At 35.9% G+C, this 20,052-nt stretch overlaps 1 protein-coding gene across 1 annotated transcript; it reads left to right on the top strand.

Annotated features, from left to right (window-relative positions):
- The first annotated feature begins 1,976 nt into the window (after positions 1-1,976).
- On the top strand, positions 1,977-19,856 carry elovl6 (ELOVL fatty acid elongase 6). Its single transcript, XM_073820331.1, has 4 exons — positions 1,977-2,254; positions 14,483-14,614; positions 15,483-15,634; positions 18,291-19,856. Exons 1-4 carry the CDS (start codon positions 2,172-2,174, stop codon positions 18,722-18,724), a joined length of 801 nt encoding a protein of 266 aa, XP_073676432.1. The 5' UTR covers positions 1,977-2,171; the 3' UTR covers positions 18,725-19,856.
- The last annotated feature ends 196 nt before the right edge of the window (positions 19,857-20,052 follow it).

Raw genomic sequence — 20,052 nt, 5'->3', positions numbered from 1 at the left:
AATACCTTAAATAAATTAAGAGTATACCCACTTCTCCAGGCACCACTAGGCATTGTGATTATCAAGATTGAGTAAATGTAGACTGTAGTTCTCATTGATGAAGGGCCCCTCAAAAGGTAAAGCCCCCTTACAGTGTTAATGCGGCCCTGTAAGCAGCACAACCGTTTTAAACTGTGATAATAGTAAGAAATGTGACTTGATTTGAGAATTTAGAAAATATTAATATATAAAAAGTCATGAGAATTTTACATTTAAACGAAAGTTCAGTAGCATACATAACATAATAACCCTGTATGGGAATGAAGAATTCAGTTTTAGTTTAGTTTTAGTAGTTACTAATACAGTTTCTTAAATGAGGACTAATTTTTGCAATTATGAAAGGAAATATACCACAATTGTGTAATTGTATAATATTCCACAAAAGTATGGTGCTGGGCCTCTTTTTGCCAATAGAGCATCATTTCATCTTGGGAATGACAAATACAAGTCCTGCACAGTAGCCAGAGGGATTCTGAGCCATTCTCCTGTTGAAGAACAGTGGCCAGGTCACTACGTGATGCTGGTGTAGGAAAACTTTTCTTGACTCGCTCCTTCAAAACACACCAAAGTGGCTCAATAATATTCAGATCTGTTGACTGTGCAGGCCATGGGAGATGTTCAACTTAACTTCACTGTTCATCAAACCACTCTGTCACCAGTCTTGCTGTGTATAAGTGCATTATCATCCTGATACATGGCACTACCTTCAGGGTACAACGTTTGAACCATTGGTTGCACATAGTCAACCTTCACATTCTGCTCTGAATGTGCAATCAGCGAAGACTGGCCACAAGGCTATGCAAATATAGCCATGAAACCTCCAACACTATATTGGCCAGTGTTTCAGTTTCATTGTCCAACCTCTGTATGTTGTATAATTGTCATTTGCTCATGCTTTACACAATTTGAAAAGCAAATAAGCAAAAAAAAAGAAAAAGTAGATACTTTGAAACAGCATAGGAATATGCAGTGTCAAACAATTCTAAAAAATCAAGTCAAACTATCTATATTTTAGATCAGCAGGAGTATATGTTTGCATAAGAAGTGGATACACAGCATCCAGCCTTTATGTAGATTACAGAAACATATTTCATTTTCATAATTCGGGGTAAATGTGGTTTAAAATGTTAAACAGTAAGATTTTTCATGTTTTTTTTTTAAGTAAGTCTCTTCTGCTCACCAAGCCTGCATTTATTTGATCCAAAGTGTAGCAAAAACAGTAAAATTGTGAAATAATTTTACTATTTAAAAAACTGTTTTCTATTTAAACACATTTTAAAATGTAATTTATTCCTGTGATTTCAAAGCTGTAATTTTATGCATCATTAATGTAGCTTTGATCACAGGAATAAATTACATTTTAAAATATATTCACATAGAAAACTGTTATTTTAAATAGTAAGAATACTTCAAAATGTAACAGTTTTTGCTGTACTTTGGATCAAATAAATGCAGGCTTTGTGAGTGTAAGAGACTTCTTTAAAAAAAAACATTCAAAATCTTACTGTTCAAAAACTTTTGACTGGTAGTGTAGGTAAACCAGTAAGTAAGTAGGCCTACATATTTCTATTATTAATTAATTATAATTAAGATTTTTTAATTGTGCTTGGCATGTTGTTAATAAAACCTACAAATAAAATATCCAAGAACATGGGTGAGAGTCTGTTAGAAACCCCTACAGATGATGGATTGGTTTCGTTTAGACGTGAGAAATATGTCAGGCTTGTGGTAGTCACAGGCTCACAGCTGATTTATTTTCACAAATAAAGACTCTACAGTCTCAACATCGACTGAAAATGATGAAAAACGCACCGCTTACGAATGTATGCTAAAGGTCACCGCAATCTGGGATGACGACAGCTCAGGAGGATGCATCAGTTCTGCGGCATTAGGACCTAGCGCTCCTCTTCCTCAGAAGAGAGGAGGGCGTATGCCGGCACGGGCTGAGAGTCAAATAGGCTGACATTCGAGAACAACTCAACGAGTGTGCTGCTGAGGGTGGCAAGAGCGATGCGAGGGCAAGGCTGGAGCTGAGCCTGCGAGACACAGATAGGAAATCCGTGAAACTCAACTCATTTAGTCGCCAAAGAAAGGCTAACGTTCTTCAGTAAGCGCTTAGAGGACGAGAGACCATGTCGGTGCTGGCTTTGCAAGAATACGAATTCGAGAGGCAATTCAATGAAGATGAAGCCATTCGATGGATGCAGGAGAACTGGTACAGTAGCTCTGATGCATGATAAATAAGCTGGACCATAATAATCACAGCTACGATGCCTACAAAGCCGTTCATCAGATAGCATGTAGACTTGACTAGCGTATTGAACATTTGAACCATGCAATAAGCCGAATGCTTAAAAATCGTCAGGGGACTCTTGAAAGTCACTGGCAGGTACCATCCAGACCACGATCCACAGTGTGATCTCCCCCCTCGAGGCTCAACAATATTGTTGCAGCATTGTGTCATATTTAATATCACAAATAATGAGCGATGCTATTTGAAGCATCGCTGCACTCTAAGCCTATTTAAGGTGATGCTCTGCTTATGTTCTTCGTGATGTTTGGAACTTGCATCCTTTAGGATGCCGCACGGGTTCATATCCTATGCAAACATTTATTCGAAAAACACAGTTTTTCAGTAAACTGAAGGTGTGTTTTAAACCGGTGTTTATCCAGTCATAGCTTGCCCAAAGTAGTACGATTCGGGAAAGACTCGTTCTTTTAGAGTCGGATCTTTCTAATAAATCAGTTGAACAGGTTCACAAAACTGGTTGTAAAAGGCTCTCTTCACGAATCGGACTGAATTGACCCGAGGGGTTTTAGAGTTCACCACTAACCGATTCATTCTCATCCGATTCGTAATGAGATTCGAACTGACTTGGATGGATTGTTTGACTATTAGGAAGACAAGTTAAAAGCCAACAAGCATGTTACAATATGTTACCGACTTGATTTTGTAATAGATACCCACACAAAATACAATCAATACACGTTTGTTGTAATAAAACAATTTAAAAACGTTACAAACAGGAATATACAAACATGTAAACGGGATGTTAGGAACCACGTGGTGACAATCACGCCATGACGTAAAAGAATAGTTTTGAACCGGTTCTTGGAAACGATTTGTTCAAAGGAAACGATTCGCGGAAATGATTCAGACTTCCCCATCACTAGCTCAAAACCTAGCCTAGCCCACAATCTCTGTAGCAAAATGTAAACGCCATAATACAGGTAATCATAACAGACATGCAAGCGAGACGTTATTAGATTCGCTTCATAGGAAGGCTTTGTGCATGATCTTGTAATAAAATCTATCTATACATAGCTAATGGCAGAAATCATCGCTGTTTAGTGTGCCTTTGGCACGTTTCCCTGCTTGGAAACTGGCGCTTGTTTAAAGTATCTGACACATGGTAACGTCGACACGACTACTCGCTATGGATCAATTTCACGCTTTTGTAATTCTGTAGCCCGTTTGTGAGGCTGTTTTAGAATTCATAGCCACCAACCAATAGGATGCAGTCGTTGATGTCTGCTGACACACATTTGACCAATCACGTTTCCGCGTCACTGTGCCGACTTCTCAGGGTTGCTTGCATCACATCTATCATCTTGTATCTTCCTCTGTGGAGAAACACCTTCTACCCATGTACCTATGTTTTAGGTTTAATGTGCTTAATGACAATTCTGTTTTATTGATCACTTCAGCCTGTTTGTAGTTACTTAAAAACGCAACGAACATGATGGGAAGGTCTTGTGCTGTTTGACTGTTTATAACACTAAAATGTAGATTTAAATAAATAGTTTACCTAAACATTACAAATCTTTATAATACAGTATTTACATTCAAAACATTTGTGACCCTGGACCACAAAATCATAAGGGTCCATTTTTTAAAATTGAGAATTATGCATGATCTAAATGCTGAATAAATAAGCTTTCCATTGAGGTATTGTTTGTTATGATAGGACAATATTTGAAAAAAAAAGAAAAAGAAAATTGAGAATATCACCTTTAAAAGTTGTCCAAATGAAGTTCTTAGCAATGCATATTACTAATCAAAAATTAAGTGTTGATATATTTATGATAGTAAATTTACAAAATATCTTCACGGTACATGATCTTTGCTTAATATCCTAATGATTTTTGGCATAAAAGAAAAATCGATAATTTTGACCCATACAGTGTATTTTTGGCTGTTGCTACAAATATACTTGTGCTCGTTTTGTGGTCCAGGGTCACATTTTTCATACTCTCGAAAGATTATTTTCTTTGATGGAAGACCGAACATGATTTTAGGCACACTGACAAACTCAGTCACCATTCACTTTCATTTTCCAGGAAAAATATGCAGTGAAAATGAATGGTGACTGTCATTCTGCATGACCGCTCTTTTTGTGTTCCACAGAATAAAGTTTGGAACAATATGAGAGTAGGAAATGACAAATATTTCATTTCTAGTTTTAGTGAACCATCACTGCAAGCCTAAAAATAGGAGACATGTTTATAGACATCTGATTATAGGCATCTGATACTTAGTCAACCCAATAAATCATTAAACCATGCATCATAAGTCATTAATATCAGCATAGGCTTGTAACTACACTTCCCTCCAAGTATTTAGTTAACTTACAACCATCAGAAATTCCATGATTTCACAATACTTCCTTGTAGTCACATAACTTTAGGAGTAAGAATATGATAAAGGCCCTTTCTGTTGTTAACCAGTGTCTTTTTCAATTGTGTTCATTTATTAAATGTGCACATGGACCGCAAAACCTAAAAAAACTGAGATATATACATCACATGAAAGCTGAATAAATAGGCTTTCCATTGATGTATGGTTTGTTAGGATAGGGCAATATGCTGAGATACAGCTATTTAAAAATCTGGAATCTGAGGGTGCAAAAAAAAAAAAAAATATTGAGAAAACCACCTTTAAAGTTGTCCAAATTAAGTACTTCGCAATGCATATTACTAATCAAAAATTTATTTCTGATTAGGACATTTACAAAATATCTTCATGAAACATGATCTTTACTTAATATCCTAATTATTTTTGGCATAAAAGAAAAATCGATCATTTTGACTTATACAATGTATTTTTGGCTATTGCTGCAAATATACCTGTGCAACTTATGACTGTTTTTGTGTTCCAGAGTCACAAATGAGTTTAATACTCATCTTTATTTGTACTTCCTACCAGTGTATCCGGTATGTAACTACACGATACAAAATACAAAATACATGCCGTCCTGTAATGTAATTTTACATGCTCTATTTATATACCATGTTTTAGTAGCTCCATAAAGATCGGTGAGTTAAAAACCTTAACAAGCTGCTAAATTTGAGTGTGGATATTAACCTCTAAGATTTCTAACATCCAAAGACCTTGCCAATGGTCATTCAGCTGAGTGAGGGGATGAACAAAGGGGTTAAATCCCAATTAGCTGTACCGTTACTCAGCATTTTTAAGACTATTGATCAGCCGGGTGTATCTGCCTCCTTTGCATTTGAGGGTAATGCATAGATACAGAGACTAAACATTTGCTTGAAAAGCATTTTTCGAACCCCTCCCCTGTTCTGATTTAAAAAGCAACTGCGAGGCGCATGCCTCTGCTTTAATAATCCAGCGTTCTCCTTTGTGATAAATGACTGCAACACCACAGGATCCTTTCGTACGTCTTCCTGGTGATCAGGGAAACAGAATGTCAGCTTTGATAAACAATTGCTGAATTATTCATGCTAAGCAAGCACAGGTGCTTCAACACAGACCATAGAGTTTCTCGAACGTCTGCAAAGAAAATATATTTTATATAAAAAAATATGTACGAATGCAGTCGTAGATAGCACGGGTATTACATTTCATACATTTGTATGGGTCAAAATTATCGATTTTTCTTTTTTGAATGCACAAAATCATTAGGATATTAAGTAAAGATCATGTTCCATTAAGATATTGAGTAAATTTTCTACTGTAATTATATAAAAACTTAATTTTTGATTAGTAATAATATTCAAATAGTTCTATCTCAACCAAATATTGTCCTATCCTAACAAAACCATACATCAATGGACAGCTTTTTTTTCTTTCGCCTTTCAGATGATGGATACATCTGAATTTCAAAAAATGGACCCTTATGACTGGTTTTGTGGTCCAGGGTCACATATATGAGTATATGAATAGATTGCTGCAATTCAGATTTAGCTATTATTATCACCTGAACATTCAAAACACCCTGCGTAACAGAAGCTTTTATAATTCGACAGAAATAGAAGTCCTTAACAACACAGGATACAGAGAACTTCCTTTAAAGGAATTGGCCTTATGAAAATATGTAGCTATTTTTTTCAGTGTTTTTAAAAATCCCAAAATCCCACCCCAACAGGTACTTCTACATTTCAACAGCTGTGCCGGTGCTCATATATTCAACGTATGCAGCAATAAACGTGTGCGTGTGTTTTACAGGCCATGTACATGTTATGTAAAACATGACTTTACTAAAATTAGTTCATTAATATTTGACAGCGGCACAGCGCTGAGTCATACCTGCTAGACAGACGGCCATATTAGCATCTGTTCTTCCATTTTAAATAAATAAATATATTTATAAGAAACAAACACTTTTCATTTATATTATCTGCTTGAAGAAACATTTCATTATAAACAATGTTAATACAGAACTGAAACTTGCACAAGATATTTTTTTCATGTGGGTTACTAATATTTGTTTTTTGATTGGCAAAACAGTGAAGATCAATAAGACAGAGCTGCCATAGCTTACGCAATGTGCCACGTTTCGTGTTGGTCTGGCTCGACCAGAGAGCATTAGCCTCAGTTCGTGAAGGGAGCCACAGGTCATCTCTAATCTGGGAGTATTTTTATCCTCTATCCTATGCTGCACTGCCCAAAAAGTTTCTTTAATGAGCTCTCATTGTAAGAGTCTGTCTCTCAAAATAAAGACACAAGCAGACAGGAGGCACAAAAATACTGTGGATAAATAAAAGTGGGCTGATTTCCGCACAGACTGCCAGGCTTACGTAATACAGAGACACATAGTAGAGTTTTATGGCACCTGCAATAAATGTTGCTTAATACAATTTTTTGAATGCAGACAGTCGCTTTACTCCACCACTCCACTGGCCTTCAGAGATTATATTAATAAGTAAAATTTGCTTTCCTGCATTCTTTAATTGACACATCTAAAGGTTCACAACTCAGAGCACATGACAAAAAATGCTTTTGAAAATCTGACCTCTAAAAGAGCAGCCACCTTGTTTCTATTTTCAATGCGAATAGCCCCGAAGAAGAGATTGCATTTGATGTTTGGAGAGTGTGGTAGAGAAAAAAAACAAATACCTCTGGCTAAAGCCCTTTTCACCATGTCACAAATTATAACATCAGACATGGTTTTTTCAGCCTTAGCCATGTTATCGCATTCAGATATTAAACGCGACAGCCATTAGGATTGTAAGCCAGAAAACTGTTTAGCTAAAAAAAAAAAAAAAAAAATCAGTATACATATATGTATGTGTCAGCTGAAAGTAGTAATTTGGCCCTAAATAAATAATAAATAAATAAAATAGCTGAAAATGTACTTATCCTCAGGCCATCCAAGATGTAGATGAGTTTGTTTCTTCATCGCACAGATTTAGCAGTAAATCACTTGCTCACCAATGGATTCACTAGAGTGAATGGGTGCCGTCAGAAGGAGAGTCTAAACAGCTGTTGAAAATGTCAATAAATGCTTCCAAATAACACTTAAAAAAAAAAACTGTCAAAAACTGAAAAAGTCTTTCCTAATCAAAATCCACCAACATACACTACCAGTCAAAAGTTCTTGAACAGATTTGTAATTTTTTTTAAATAATTATCTTGTGCTCACTAAGCCTGTATTTATTTGATTCAAAATACAGCAAAAGCAGTAATATTGCAAAATATTTTTACTACTGAAAATATATATATCTATTTGAATATATTTTAAAATGTAATTTATTCCTGTGATCAAAGCTAAATTTTCAGCATCATTACTTCAGTTTCACATGTTCCTTCAGAAATCATTCTATTATGCTGATTTGCTGTTCAATAAACCTTTTTTTCTTATTATTACAGCATTTACCAGCATTTATATACCATTCAAAAGCTTGCAGTCAGTATATTAGTTTTTTTTTTTTTTGAAAGAAATATAGAAATTAATCCTTTTATTCGGCAGGTATGCTTTAAATTGATTAAAAGTGATGTTAAAGACATTTAAAATGTTACAAAAAAATCTCTATTTGAAATAAATTCTGTTCTTCTGAACTTTCTATTTATCAAAGACACCTGAAAGAAACATAATAAATGTATTTTGAGCGGCAAATCAGAATATTAGAATGATTTCTGATAGATCATGTGACTGGAGTAATGATGCTAAAAATTCAGCTTTGAAATCACAGAAATGAATTATATTTTAAAATATATTCAAATAGAAAACAGTTATTTTAAATAGTAAAAAATATTAAAATTTTCCTCTTTTTACTTTGGATCAAATAAATGCAAGCTTGGTAAGCAGAAGAAATATCTTTAAAAAACATTACATCTCAAAAACCTTTGACTGGTAGTGTATGTAGCAATATATGCGTTGTATTCATCCACTGTCATTCTGACGGCACCCATTTACTGTAGAGGATCCATTGGTGAGCTATTGTTGTAAATGCTACATTTCTACAAATCTGTTCTGATCAAGAAACCAACTCATCTACGTATTGGATGGCCTATGGGTGAGTACATTTTCAGCATATTTTCGCTTATGGGTGAACTATTCCTTTAACATTGAATTAAAAAATGCATTGCGTTTGCATGTCCTTATGTCGAGGTTTTGCTCTTTTCCGTCCTAGTGCAGTGCATTCTACCATCCTGCACTTTTCCAACATTGTGCTGCGTTGGGCTAAAAATCACTGAATCCAGCAGAACAGATCTGCTATCGTCATTAGTCTAAAACTGCTATTAGGCGGCAAATTCCGTTTATTTAGCGGCTCTAAAAGACTTGGGAAGCACTTCTGGCCTAAACGGCTTGGGCCAGATGTGAGCACCTCGCAGGTAGCTTCACCATCAGTCTTTGTCCACTACAGGTCTGATGCTCTCAGCTGGAAAAAAAAATGAGAGCATAGACAAAAACACAGATGAAGAAGTCAAGGACTTGATGGTCTTGCAATACATAGACCTACTTACTAGAAGTTGATGACGCAGGACCTGAATCTGTTAGGTTGATATAAAATATTTGTTGTTTAGGATATTTCTGTCCTACTGCTTTTTTTGGATCCTTTTCATTGTATTATACGAAAGCTCCGGTAGCTCTGCTTTATTGACATAGTAACAAGGTCTGATGGGAATCATTCTCTTGCATCGCCATTGGATGGTCAGTACGGAAGGCAGGGCTTTATGGAAGGAAGGGCTATACAGCATAAGCCACTCACTCTCTCACTCCTCTAGCAGGATATTTGAAATCCTCCCCAAAATATGTCTCCTGATAAGGCACTAATGAAAAAGGACTGATGCTGTTGTGCCATTCACTTCAGCACAGCTCAGAAACCCATCTGAACATCAAGCTTATAATGATAAAACTTGCGTCTTTGCAGCATCTAGAGATGGGTAATATATTGAATATGGGAAATATATTTAAGATGACTTTGTCCGCGTTAGTTCACCCAAAAATGAAAATCCTGTCATTAATCACTACGCACCCATAACGTCACATTACGTGATAAAGTCTAGTAACGCTAAGTACGCATTTAGAGTGCGTTCTTTTACTGATTCAGTCTATTAAAATCCATTTAGAATGATCACATAATTCCAGATATGGGGGCAGAAAATGTATACATTTATATCATTTCATATAGTTAATCAATATCACACGAAGAGTGACGTTTTTTCCTTCAAAAATCAGCATTACTACAAATATGATATTGATTTTATTCAACAGTTCAATAAACAAGAAGTTAAAATTAAAAGACTTACGTTTTAGACAGCATATTTCCTGTTTTTGCTCTATTGCGGCAACAAAAATCATTCCAAACACAGCCACAGTACTGTTTTGCGTCTCTAAGCAACATGACGGTGTTTCGTTGCTGAATGAATCAACCGTTTAAATGATTCGGTTCAATCGCAATGGCTCATTAACAGCAACTTGCGGCCACCTACTAGTGGTTTTAATTTCACATTCAAAGTATCTTTTCACTTTTAAAATAATTTCAAATATAAATCGCATTAACGTGTAAATACATCTAAATGCCACTTCATATGCAACTTGTGCAAAGTTGAATTTTGTTGACACTGATTTGTTTGGTAACAGCCTAAATTTATTATTATAATAACTGACTGATAATTGAATTGAATAATTGAATGTAAGAATTTGACTTAAAAGATGCACACTTTTAGAAAAAATGGCTTTATAAAGGTAAAAATCTATTTAAACGTATCTATCACTGCTGTGAACTGACCACACAGAATATGAAGAATATCAAAAACTTTAGGAGCACAATAACACAAACAGCAAAATATCATCTAATTATTGTTATCGTTAAAATCACAGAAAATAAATAGATGTTTTTTGTCAATATCGCCCGTTAAAATAGTTACATCAGTGGTTCAACCGTAATTTTATGAAGCAATGAGAATACTTTGTGCGCAAAGAAAACAAAAGTAACAATTTTATTTAACAATTTCTATTTTCTATTCTTCCCTATTAGACTTCAACTTTGAGTATCAAATCAGCATACTAGAATGATTTCTTCCTTAGTTCATTATATCAAAAAGCTTTTATCTAGGCTACACCATAGCTGTTGGGTTAAAATGAAATGAAGAGGTATACTGAAGATCAAAAACTTCCCACCCCTAGCTGCATCTCACATTGGTTCTGGCACGATCCATAATGGCATACAAACAGAAGTCGGATTACCATTAGCAGCATCTTGCTGCCAGCTGTTTTTTCAAGTACAAGCTTCCTGCTAGCTGGCACTGTGAAGAAAATGTGTCTGTTAATGCGTGCAATTACACCCAGTGCATTTAACTGATTTATAACCAGTAACGCTGATAAATTGGTCCAATAAAATATGTGCATACCACTGTAGCCTCCCTTTGTACACAAAGAACAATGCAATGACAATTCAAGGTTGGGAGGGGGGCTGAATGCATAGAATGGACTCGCTGTTCCGAGCAGAGTGAGGTCAGTGTTTCTCACATCCAGTAGGCAGAAAAATAAAATTGATGCTCAGCGTGCTTTCACAACCTACACCCTTCTCATACAAAACCAATAGAGGTCATGTGTAACAAAAACAACCCCAACAAATTACACTTAGCACTACTACGACTGAGGCGTTACCCATATGCAAATGGAGTAATTAAAACCCTGAAGAACCTCTAGGGTTCCCCGTTCACCGATTTGACTGTAGTTCTTGGAAAGAGAACAAAGTTACACACATCATCCTGGAGATGATACTGGCAGGGAGAGACGTGCCCCAGTTTTGGCTCGTAATGCTGGATGTTGGACTGGCAAAGCTCCCATCTGGTTGACTTCTGCCATTAACAGGGAAAAAAACACTGTTGTTATTAATTAAATCTTATGTTTTAATAAGGATGTGTGTAACAGCAATTTGACTTAAAGGCCTGTTTTTTGGCCAAACTCTTACAGCATTGATTCAATATTAATACAGAGACATATAATATATATAATCGTGAATTGCTTCATTTGATAATGTTTACTTGATTTGAGTACCTAAAAACTTTTATTGATTTTGTATGTTATTTTGTTTAAAGAGATAGTTCACCCAAAATGAAAATTAAATGAATTGATAACCAGTCTCCAAAAATGAAAATTCTATCACTAATTTCTCGCCCTCATGTCGTTCAAAAACTGTAGGACCTTTGTTTGTCTTTGGAACACAAATTAAGATATTTTTGACGAAATCCAAGACCATTTTGACTCTGCATAGACAGCAAGGGTCCTTCCACGTTCAAGGTCCAGAAAGGTACCAAGAACATCGACAAAATAGTCCATGTGACACCAGTGGTTCAAGCGTAATTTTATGAAGCTACGAGAAAAAAAAAAAAAAAAACTTTAACACTTATTTTCCTCCGCATCTTGGTATCTTTCTGGACCTTAAACGTGTCTGTGGATGGTCAGAAAGCTCTCAGATTTAAAAAAAATATATATCTTGTTTTGTGTTCCAAACACATGGTGGAATTGTTATTTTTGGGTGAACTATCCCTTTAATTTGTGAACATGGTATCAAAATTAGATAGAACCATGAAATCTGTCATGTTGGTATTGGTTACTTAAATTTTGATAGTGTGATAATGTTACAATCTTAAAAATAAAGGTGCTTTAAAAGGTTCTTCACAGCGATGCCATAGAAGAACCATTTTTGGTTCCACAAAGAACTATTCAGTCAAATGTTCTTTAAAGAACCATCTCTTTCTTATCTTTTTAATATTCTGAAGAACCTTCTTTGGCAACAAAGAACCTTTTGTGAAACAGAAAGGTTCTTCAGATGTTAAAGGTTTTTATGGAACCATTTAGACATTTAAAAAGGTTCTTCTGTGGCATTGTGGAGCACCTTTATTTTTAAGAGTGAAGATTTTAAATATTAGTACTCTTGAGCATAATTGAGCATCATTATGTGTTTAATAGACAGTTTATACAGAGATTTCCCAATGGAAATGTTTTCTTTCAATTCCAATTAGCTCAAAATTCTTTAAAAAAAAAAAAAGACACAGATGAGGCCTTAAGGAAACAAATTTATTGCAAATCAGATTTAGGGGGGGATCAGAATCCTCTCAAAATTGAATTAGAACGCACGGTAGATATTTCCAGCTACCAGATAAATGCAGTACAGCTCTGCCAGATATTATGAGATCCTAAAAGCATCACAAGCTGTCAAAATAAGCCCAATAAGCTGTTTGTGATGAAAAGCTCCAACAATAGTTTATTTCATTTTGGCAACAGATAAGTGATGAATATAGGATTTAAGAAACAATGGCATATTTATGTAATGTATGATGCATTTGGACAAACTTGCAGAGCCAAATGGATTACATTCTAAGGTGTATATAGGGTATCTAAAAACCTTACACATTCTATTTGTTTTTTTGTTTTTTACAGAGTACACACTATGAACCAGTATGCAAATTTAAAGACTGGAATTGCGAGCTGGAAAAAACTCCAACTTTGCTGTTGCTTTTTTAACAGCTACATAACTGCAGTATAATATAGTCAGAATAGTCACAGGACCAGTTTGCAGGCGGTTGTTTCACTGTATGCAAAGTCTGCAAATTTGACTATGTAATTTGGGGGATGTGTGTTTTAATTACAAAAAAAAAAAAAAAAAAAAAGATAACACTGTGCTTGTGAATGTTAAAACAGAAGACATTTATACTGTTGCAAAAGATTTAAAAGATTTAAAATAAATAATTTTGAATATTTAAATTCTATTCATCAAAGAATTTTTAAAAATTGTATCAGGGGTTTCCCCAAAAATATTAAGCAGCTGTTTTCAACATGAATATTAATAAGAAATGTTTCTTGAGCAGCAGCTCAGCATATTTGAATAATCAGCTTTGCATCAGCGGAATAAATTACATTTGAAAATATATTAAAATAGAAAACTTTTTTTAAATAGTAAAAATATTTCACAATATTACGGTTTTACTGTTTTTATGATTCAATAAATGCAGCCTTGGTGAGACATCAATATGGAAGCCTGTTTCAGCCACTGAATAAAAATAAAAATTATTACTTTTTATCTCACAATTCTGGCTCTTTTTTTTTAGAATTGTGAGATACAAACTTGCAATTCTGACTTTTTTTGTGAAATGCAAACTCGTAGTTGCAAGTTATAAAGTCAGAATTGCATATATAAACTCGCTATTGCGACTTTAAATCACAAATGTGATATATAAACTCGAAATTTATAATGTCCAATTTTCAGGAGAAAAAAAAAGACTGATATGTTCTCAGAATTACAAGTTTACATCTCACAATTCTGACTCAACTCGCAGTTGCATTTTATAAAGTCACAATTGCAAGCAATTCTGAGTTTATATTTTGCAATTCTTAGAAAAAAGTCCCAATTGTAAGTTTATTTTTTGCAATTCTGACTTTATAACTCACAATTGCAAGTTTATATCATGCAATTATGTGACAAGAGTCCCAATTTTAAGTTTATTTTTTGCAATTCTGACTTCATAACTCACAGTTGCATGTTTATATCACACAATTCTGAGAAATTGCAAGACGTAAACTTACTGACTTAGAATAGTTTTCATTACAGCAAGAAATCTGCTTCAGATTTAAACCTTAATCATTTATATAAAATGCAAATTCATCAAAATGACTAAAAATATGTCATGGTCATGCAGAAGGTCTCTATGGTCTTTATTCATTTTTTGCCATCTCATTCCTTACAGGAAGAAGTCCTTCCTCTTCTCTGCGCTCTACGCTGCCTGCATACTTGGTGGCCGCCATGTAATGAAACAAAGGGAGAAGTTCGAATTGAGGAAACCCTTAGTACTATGGTCTTTAACACTTGCAGCCTTCAGGTAAATATGTCTATAGGTAATCGAGTCATAGGACTTGCATGCAAATGTTTAAGGGTGGATTTGTGTGTTACATGCATTTATCCACTTGCCTACAGCACCTGTTAATGCTAAACATATTTGCTTACTTAACACATTGCAATGCAATAAGTGATGGAAAATAAATGTAACATGTAAATCAATAATATGTAAAGTAATAACCCTCATAGGCCTTTATTAAAAGTTATATTTTGAAAGCTTTCACAGCACATTAAAATCAGACGTCATAATGCAATAGCAGTGCAAGATAATAGTTTAAAAAACACTTAAAAGACGCTTCACATTTCTATTAAGTGCACTTTGTGTTTGAAATGATGCCGTTTTGCACATTACAATACACTGTAGTGAATACTGTGCATTCATAAATTGTTTCATCTTTTAGCAGATTAATGGTGTGCATTATAGCCAGAAAAACAAGCCACTTCCTCGTTCCAAGTTACTTCATAAAGACCTGCATATATGGTACATAAGAGGCCTGCATATATAATTTCGTATTGAGCTTGCACCTTAACATGTGATCTAACTTGTAAAAAGATAGCATCTCTCACTCTTAAATTTATGGAGATCAGCACTATAGTAGAAAGGTGGGGAGACAGACTACATTGCACTTCCAAGTTTATCACATGATCCAGCCTTTGACAGCCATTATGAGAAACCTAAACCTGGAACCTGAGTGCCAAGTAACTAACCAGCCACACAATGTAAAGTGTTAATAAATAAGCACACCCAATAAAAATAAACCACTGTTATCCTTATTAGTAATGATATGAGCCCTGATACCATTTAAGAAGTCAATTGTATCTGATTTAAAATGTCTCTTTTGTTTCTTAAGTATATTTGGTGCCATCAGAACTGGAGGCTACATGGTGAACATCTTGATGACCAAGGGCCTAAAGCAGTCAGTGTGTGATCAGAGTTTCTACAATGGACCAGTCAGCAAGTTCTGGGCCTATGCTTTTGTCCTTAGCAAGGCACCTGAACTAGGTGAGGTTTTATGTTTGATTTCAGTTTCATGCGTTACGATTTAAAGGGATAGTTTACCCAAAAATGAAAATTGTGTCATTAACTCTTAACACAGTGAGGGTTTGTTCATCTTCGGAACACAAGATATTTTTGTTGAAATCCAAGAGCCATCTGACCCTGCATAGACACGTTCAAGGCCCAGAAAGGTAGTAAGGTCATCATTAAAATAGTCTATGTGACATCAGTGGTTCAACCTTAATTTTAAACAGCTACGACAATACTGTTTGTTCTCTCACATTGTGGGATTGAAAACATCATTTTCTGTAAGGCAAAGTTTAAACAGTTGTAGCCACATTTCCAGAGGTCCCAAATCCTTAAAACAACTGTAATCCTTCAACACGGAAAAAATAAATCTCAGTGCTTTCAGTTAAATACGTTCTGCTTCTTCTATGCTTGCTCTAGTGACTATGCACTGCTGAGAAGCCTTGTGTTCATCTGCTTGAATATAATTGGTTGTGAAAGCGTAACAGAATTTGTTAGCATGAACCTTGCAGCATAACTCCAAGTCTAAAAATGTAGGATAGTGGTTCTTTTTTCCGCCTGCCTGGGCCTATTGTGTTGGCCATGTCCTGGCGGTTAGTGGGCTACCAGGCCTATTGTAGAGACAAAAAGACAGCACTGAGACCATGTGAGAACCCTTAACATCCCTCCTAGGGCCAGGCCAAGCATAATGAGTCATGATGTCCTGTCAATGATGTACAGCAGGAAATACAACAACATAGACTTTTGAACAGCTGCAGTTGCCCTCTGATATTAAAGAGATTCATTCTGTTATTACTCCTTACAATCCTTATGTTGTTCCAAGACCTTCGTTCATCTTTGGAACACAAAGAAGAAGAAATATATTTTTGATGAAATCCGAGAGCTTTGTGACCCTGCATAGATATATATATAAAAATATAAAAATTCTGACCTTGGTTACTTTTATTCAAACAGCAAGTTTGTTTTGTTTTTTTGACCGGAAATGACACAGGCTTCTCCCAAAAGGTAATAAGACGATGTACAAGAGGCATCAGTTTGGATTCTGGCTGGGCCACTGCAAAATATTAATATTTTCGTCTACTAACCATTTCTTCACCACTTTCACTGTGTTTTGTTCGTTGTCATGCTGATATGTCCACTGATGCCTAAAGCCAAGTTTCTCTGCAGACTGCTCCTTTTTCATGGTGCCGTTTACTGTGATAAGGTTCCCTGGTCCACCGGCTAAAAAAAAAAAAAAAAAACATAACATTAGGCACCCACAACCATGTTTGACAGTGGGGATGGTGTTCTTAGGGTTGAAGGCTTCTCCTTTTTTACACCAAATGAAGGCTACATCATTGTGGCCAAACAATTAAATTTTTGTTTCATCTGACCATAAAACAGAAGACAAGAAGTCGTCTTCTTTGTCCAGATAAGTATTTGCAAAGGCCAAGCAGGCTTTTGTGTGCCTGGAGAAGTGGTGTCCTCCTTGGTCTGTGTCCGTGGAACCCAGCAGTGTCCGTTGAACTGTCTGGCTTGAAATGTTGCCACCAGCAGAGCCCAGATTCACCAGGATGGCCTTGGTGGTAATCCTTGGATTCTTTTTTTACCTCTCTCACTATCCTCCTGGTCAGCACAGGTGTCACTTTTAGCTTTCGACCACATCCTCTGAGATTTTTCACAGTGCGGAATGTCTTGTATTTTTTAATTTTTATTTATGCTTTGCACTATAGCCACTGGAACCTAAAAACATTTACATTTATATCCTTACATAATTATAGCCCTTTCCTGACTTGTGAGCAGCCACAGGTCCTGAATCCTGAACCAGGGTAATTAGGATGCTTTAGAACAGCTTGGACTATTTGGAATGGTATAGAACTTTGGATTTTCCCATAGACTGTGAATAATTTTGGACATGCCACTTTTTGTTCAAATGTAAATAAAAGCTGAGAAATATTTTTTCCACAATGATGCCTCTTGTACATTGTATTTTCTATTATATATTTGGGAGAAGCCTGTGTCATTTCTGATCAAAAATAAACTTGATGGTTGAATAAAAATAACTTTAAGTCAGAATTTACCAGGGTTATGAATAATTTCAGGCTTGATTGTATACTGTATGTATGTATGTTTTTTTTTCAGTATTTTCAGTATTTCTTGTCTTTATGTGGTAATTGTGTTTCCATAATTTTTTTATCCACATTTTAAGATTTAATGCTCATCTTGCTGTTTATATCCAGCATTTTTAACGCTATATCCTACACAACATCTTTAGCTGGGTTAGTGGGGCTTCACTTTGAGTTGTTTACTAACTACTTCAGTGACTTCATTTGTTGCTTAAAAACTTTAAATGTTTACCCTGTTTGACCTCGTTACAATTAGCAAAATAAAGCTTGTTTTGTCTTCTGATTACATTGGAAAACATTTCCGTGATTAGATATTCAAATATTCAAGGTCTAGAACAGGGAAGTTTTAACTTAATACCTTAATCTTTACTCACTATATCAACCCAATGCTATCACCATAGTTTACAAAAAACAGAAAATAGTTGCTCAGAAACCAGCGTTTTTTCAACAAACGATTGTAAAATCTGTCATTCTCTCCATTCTCTACCTACGTCTCTCTCACAATCATTCTCTTGCTCTTATCCTTCCAGGAGACACACTGTTCATCGTGCTACGCAAACAAAAGCTGATTTTCCTGCACTGGTATCATCACATCACAGTTTTGCTCTACTCCTGGTACTCCTACAAGGACATGGTGGCTGGCGGGGGCTGGTTCATGACCATGAACTATCTGGTGCACGCCGTCATGTATTCTTACTACGCCCTCCGGGCCGCCGGCTTCAAAATCTCTCGCAAGTTCGCCATGTTCATCACCCTGACGCAGATCACCCAGATGGTGATGGGCTGCGTGGTCAACTACCTGGTGTATTCGTGGATGCAGCAAGGCCAAGAGTGCCCGTCCCACGTGCAGAACATTGTGTGGTCATCCCTCATGTACCTCAGCTACTTTGTGCTCTTCTGCCAGTTCTTCTTCGAAGCTTACATCACCAAGACCAAATCCAACGCAGCCAAGAAAAGCCAATAAATCAAGAAAATTATCTAAACGAGGAGAGGTGGGGGAAAACTAAATGGATCAATGATTAGTAGTGGACGGATGAGTCTTTACAGTTAGGGCTTGCAGAAGACCGAAGCAAAGACCATGAGGGGGCTACTATCAAAGCTTGTGCATACTGTACTACTAACGTACAGAGATAAACCTCCCCGCCACTAGGGAAGCTCCATTGAGCTGCACTGAGAAATCATTATGATTATATCAGTTGAACAAAAAAAATTGTGTCTTTATGTAATGTTTATGTGCCCAATACAATTCTCTGTATTTAAAAAAAGAAAAATGTATAGTTGAAAAAAAACAAGGGATGCAAAAATAAACAAACAGAATTAAGGAGAAGTCAGAATGGACTGGAACATTTTGAAAAAAGGAAATTATATGGATAGATTTAATATTTGTGTTGTTACGTCTAAACATTAAATGTTACTGTTGCATTTTTATTTTTATTGATTAGATAGTCTGTACGGTAGTTTTGTACGAAAGCCATGTCAATGGATGACTGGTAAATGTTGAGCTAAAAATGCCACAGTGTGTTCCGTGTTCAGCGTCGCAGCACCAAAATTCTCTCAGGTCGTAGAGTTTTCCATTTGATGTTCATATCATTTTAGAAAAAAACTAAAAGAAAACAAAAAAGCAAAATAGTCAAGATAGTCAAATAGGCCTGAAATGTTAATGCCATTGGATTACTCGTACACAGTATGTAAAAAAGGGGAAAGGGGACGGGGAAAAAAGACCAATGAAGGCCATTTTGAGAGGACTCGGGGCCAAATGATCATCAGAACACCTGAGGCCCTTGTGGAGTATGAATCATCGGACCTCTCTGAATCTGCATTTGTTTTGACCGAAAGGCCTGGTCTTCTTCTCATGGCTTAATGTCATCATTATCACCATCTATTCCCAAGGCCGGCGACGGCATAGAGAGTCTAGCCAAACTGTCTAAAGGACCATGAAGTCAAGCATACTTAAACGAAAAATGTCTATATCACTGTAACAAATTTGAATAATCTCTGTCACTGAATGGTGTCCATTGTGCTCTTGTGCATTTGCACTGTATACATGTAAAGCATCTATAGATGATTTTAACAAAGAGCCAAGAGTGCTGAAATAACCATGTGTCTGCGTGTCTTTCTCCTTAATGTTTACCCCGCGTGAGAGATTCTTTCTGCTACATATTTTGCTCTTGACTCTGCAGGAAGGACATGTGAACTGTCACTCTTGCTGTGAACAGGCTCAGCAGCATGCCAGATGGAAGCACTACTGCCACAGCGACAATGACATAAGACATAAGTTCAGCCTGCCCTGGT

The sequence above is a fragment of the Garra rufa genome, chromosome 16, assembly GCF_049309525.1.
Source record: "Garra rufa chromosome 16, GarRuf1.0, whole genome shotgun sequence".
In the NCBI taxonomy this organism is placed as follows: domain Eukaryota; kingdom Metazoa; phylum Chordata; class Actinopteri; order Cypriniformes; family Cyprinidae; genus Garra; species Garra rufa.
The sequence above is the reverse complement of the archived record's forward strand: the minus strand, read 5'-3'. Positions and strand labels throughout refer to the sequence as shown.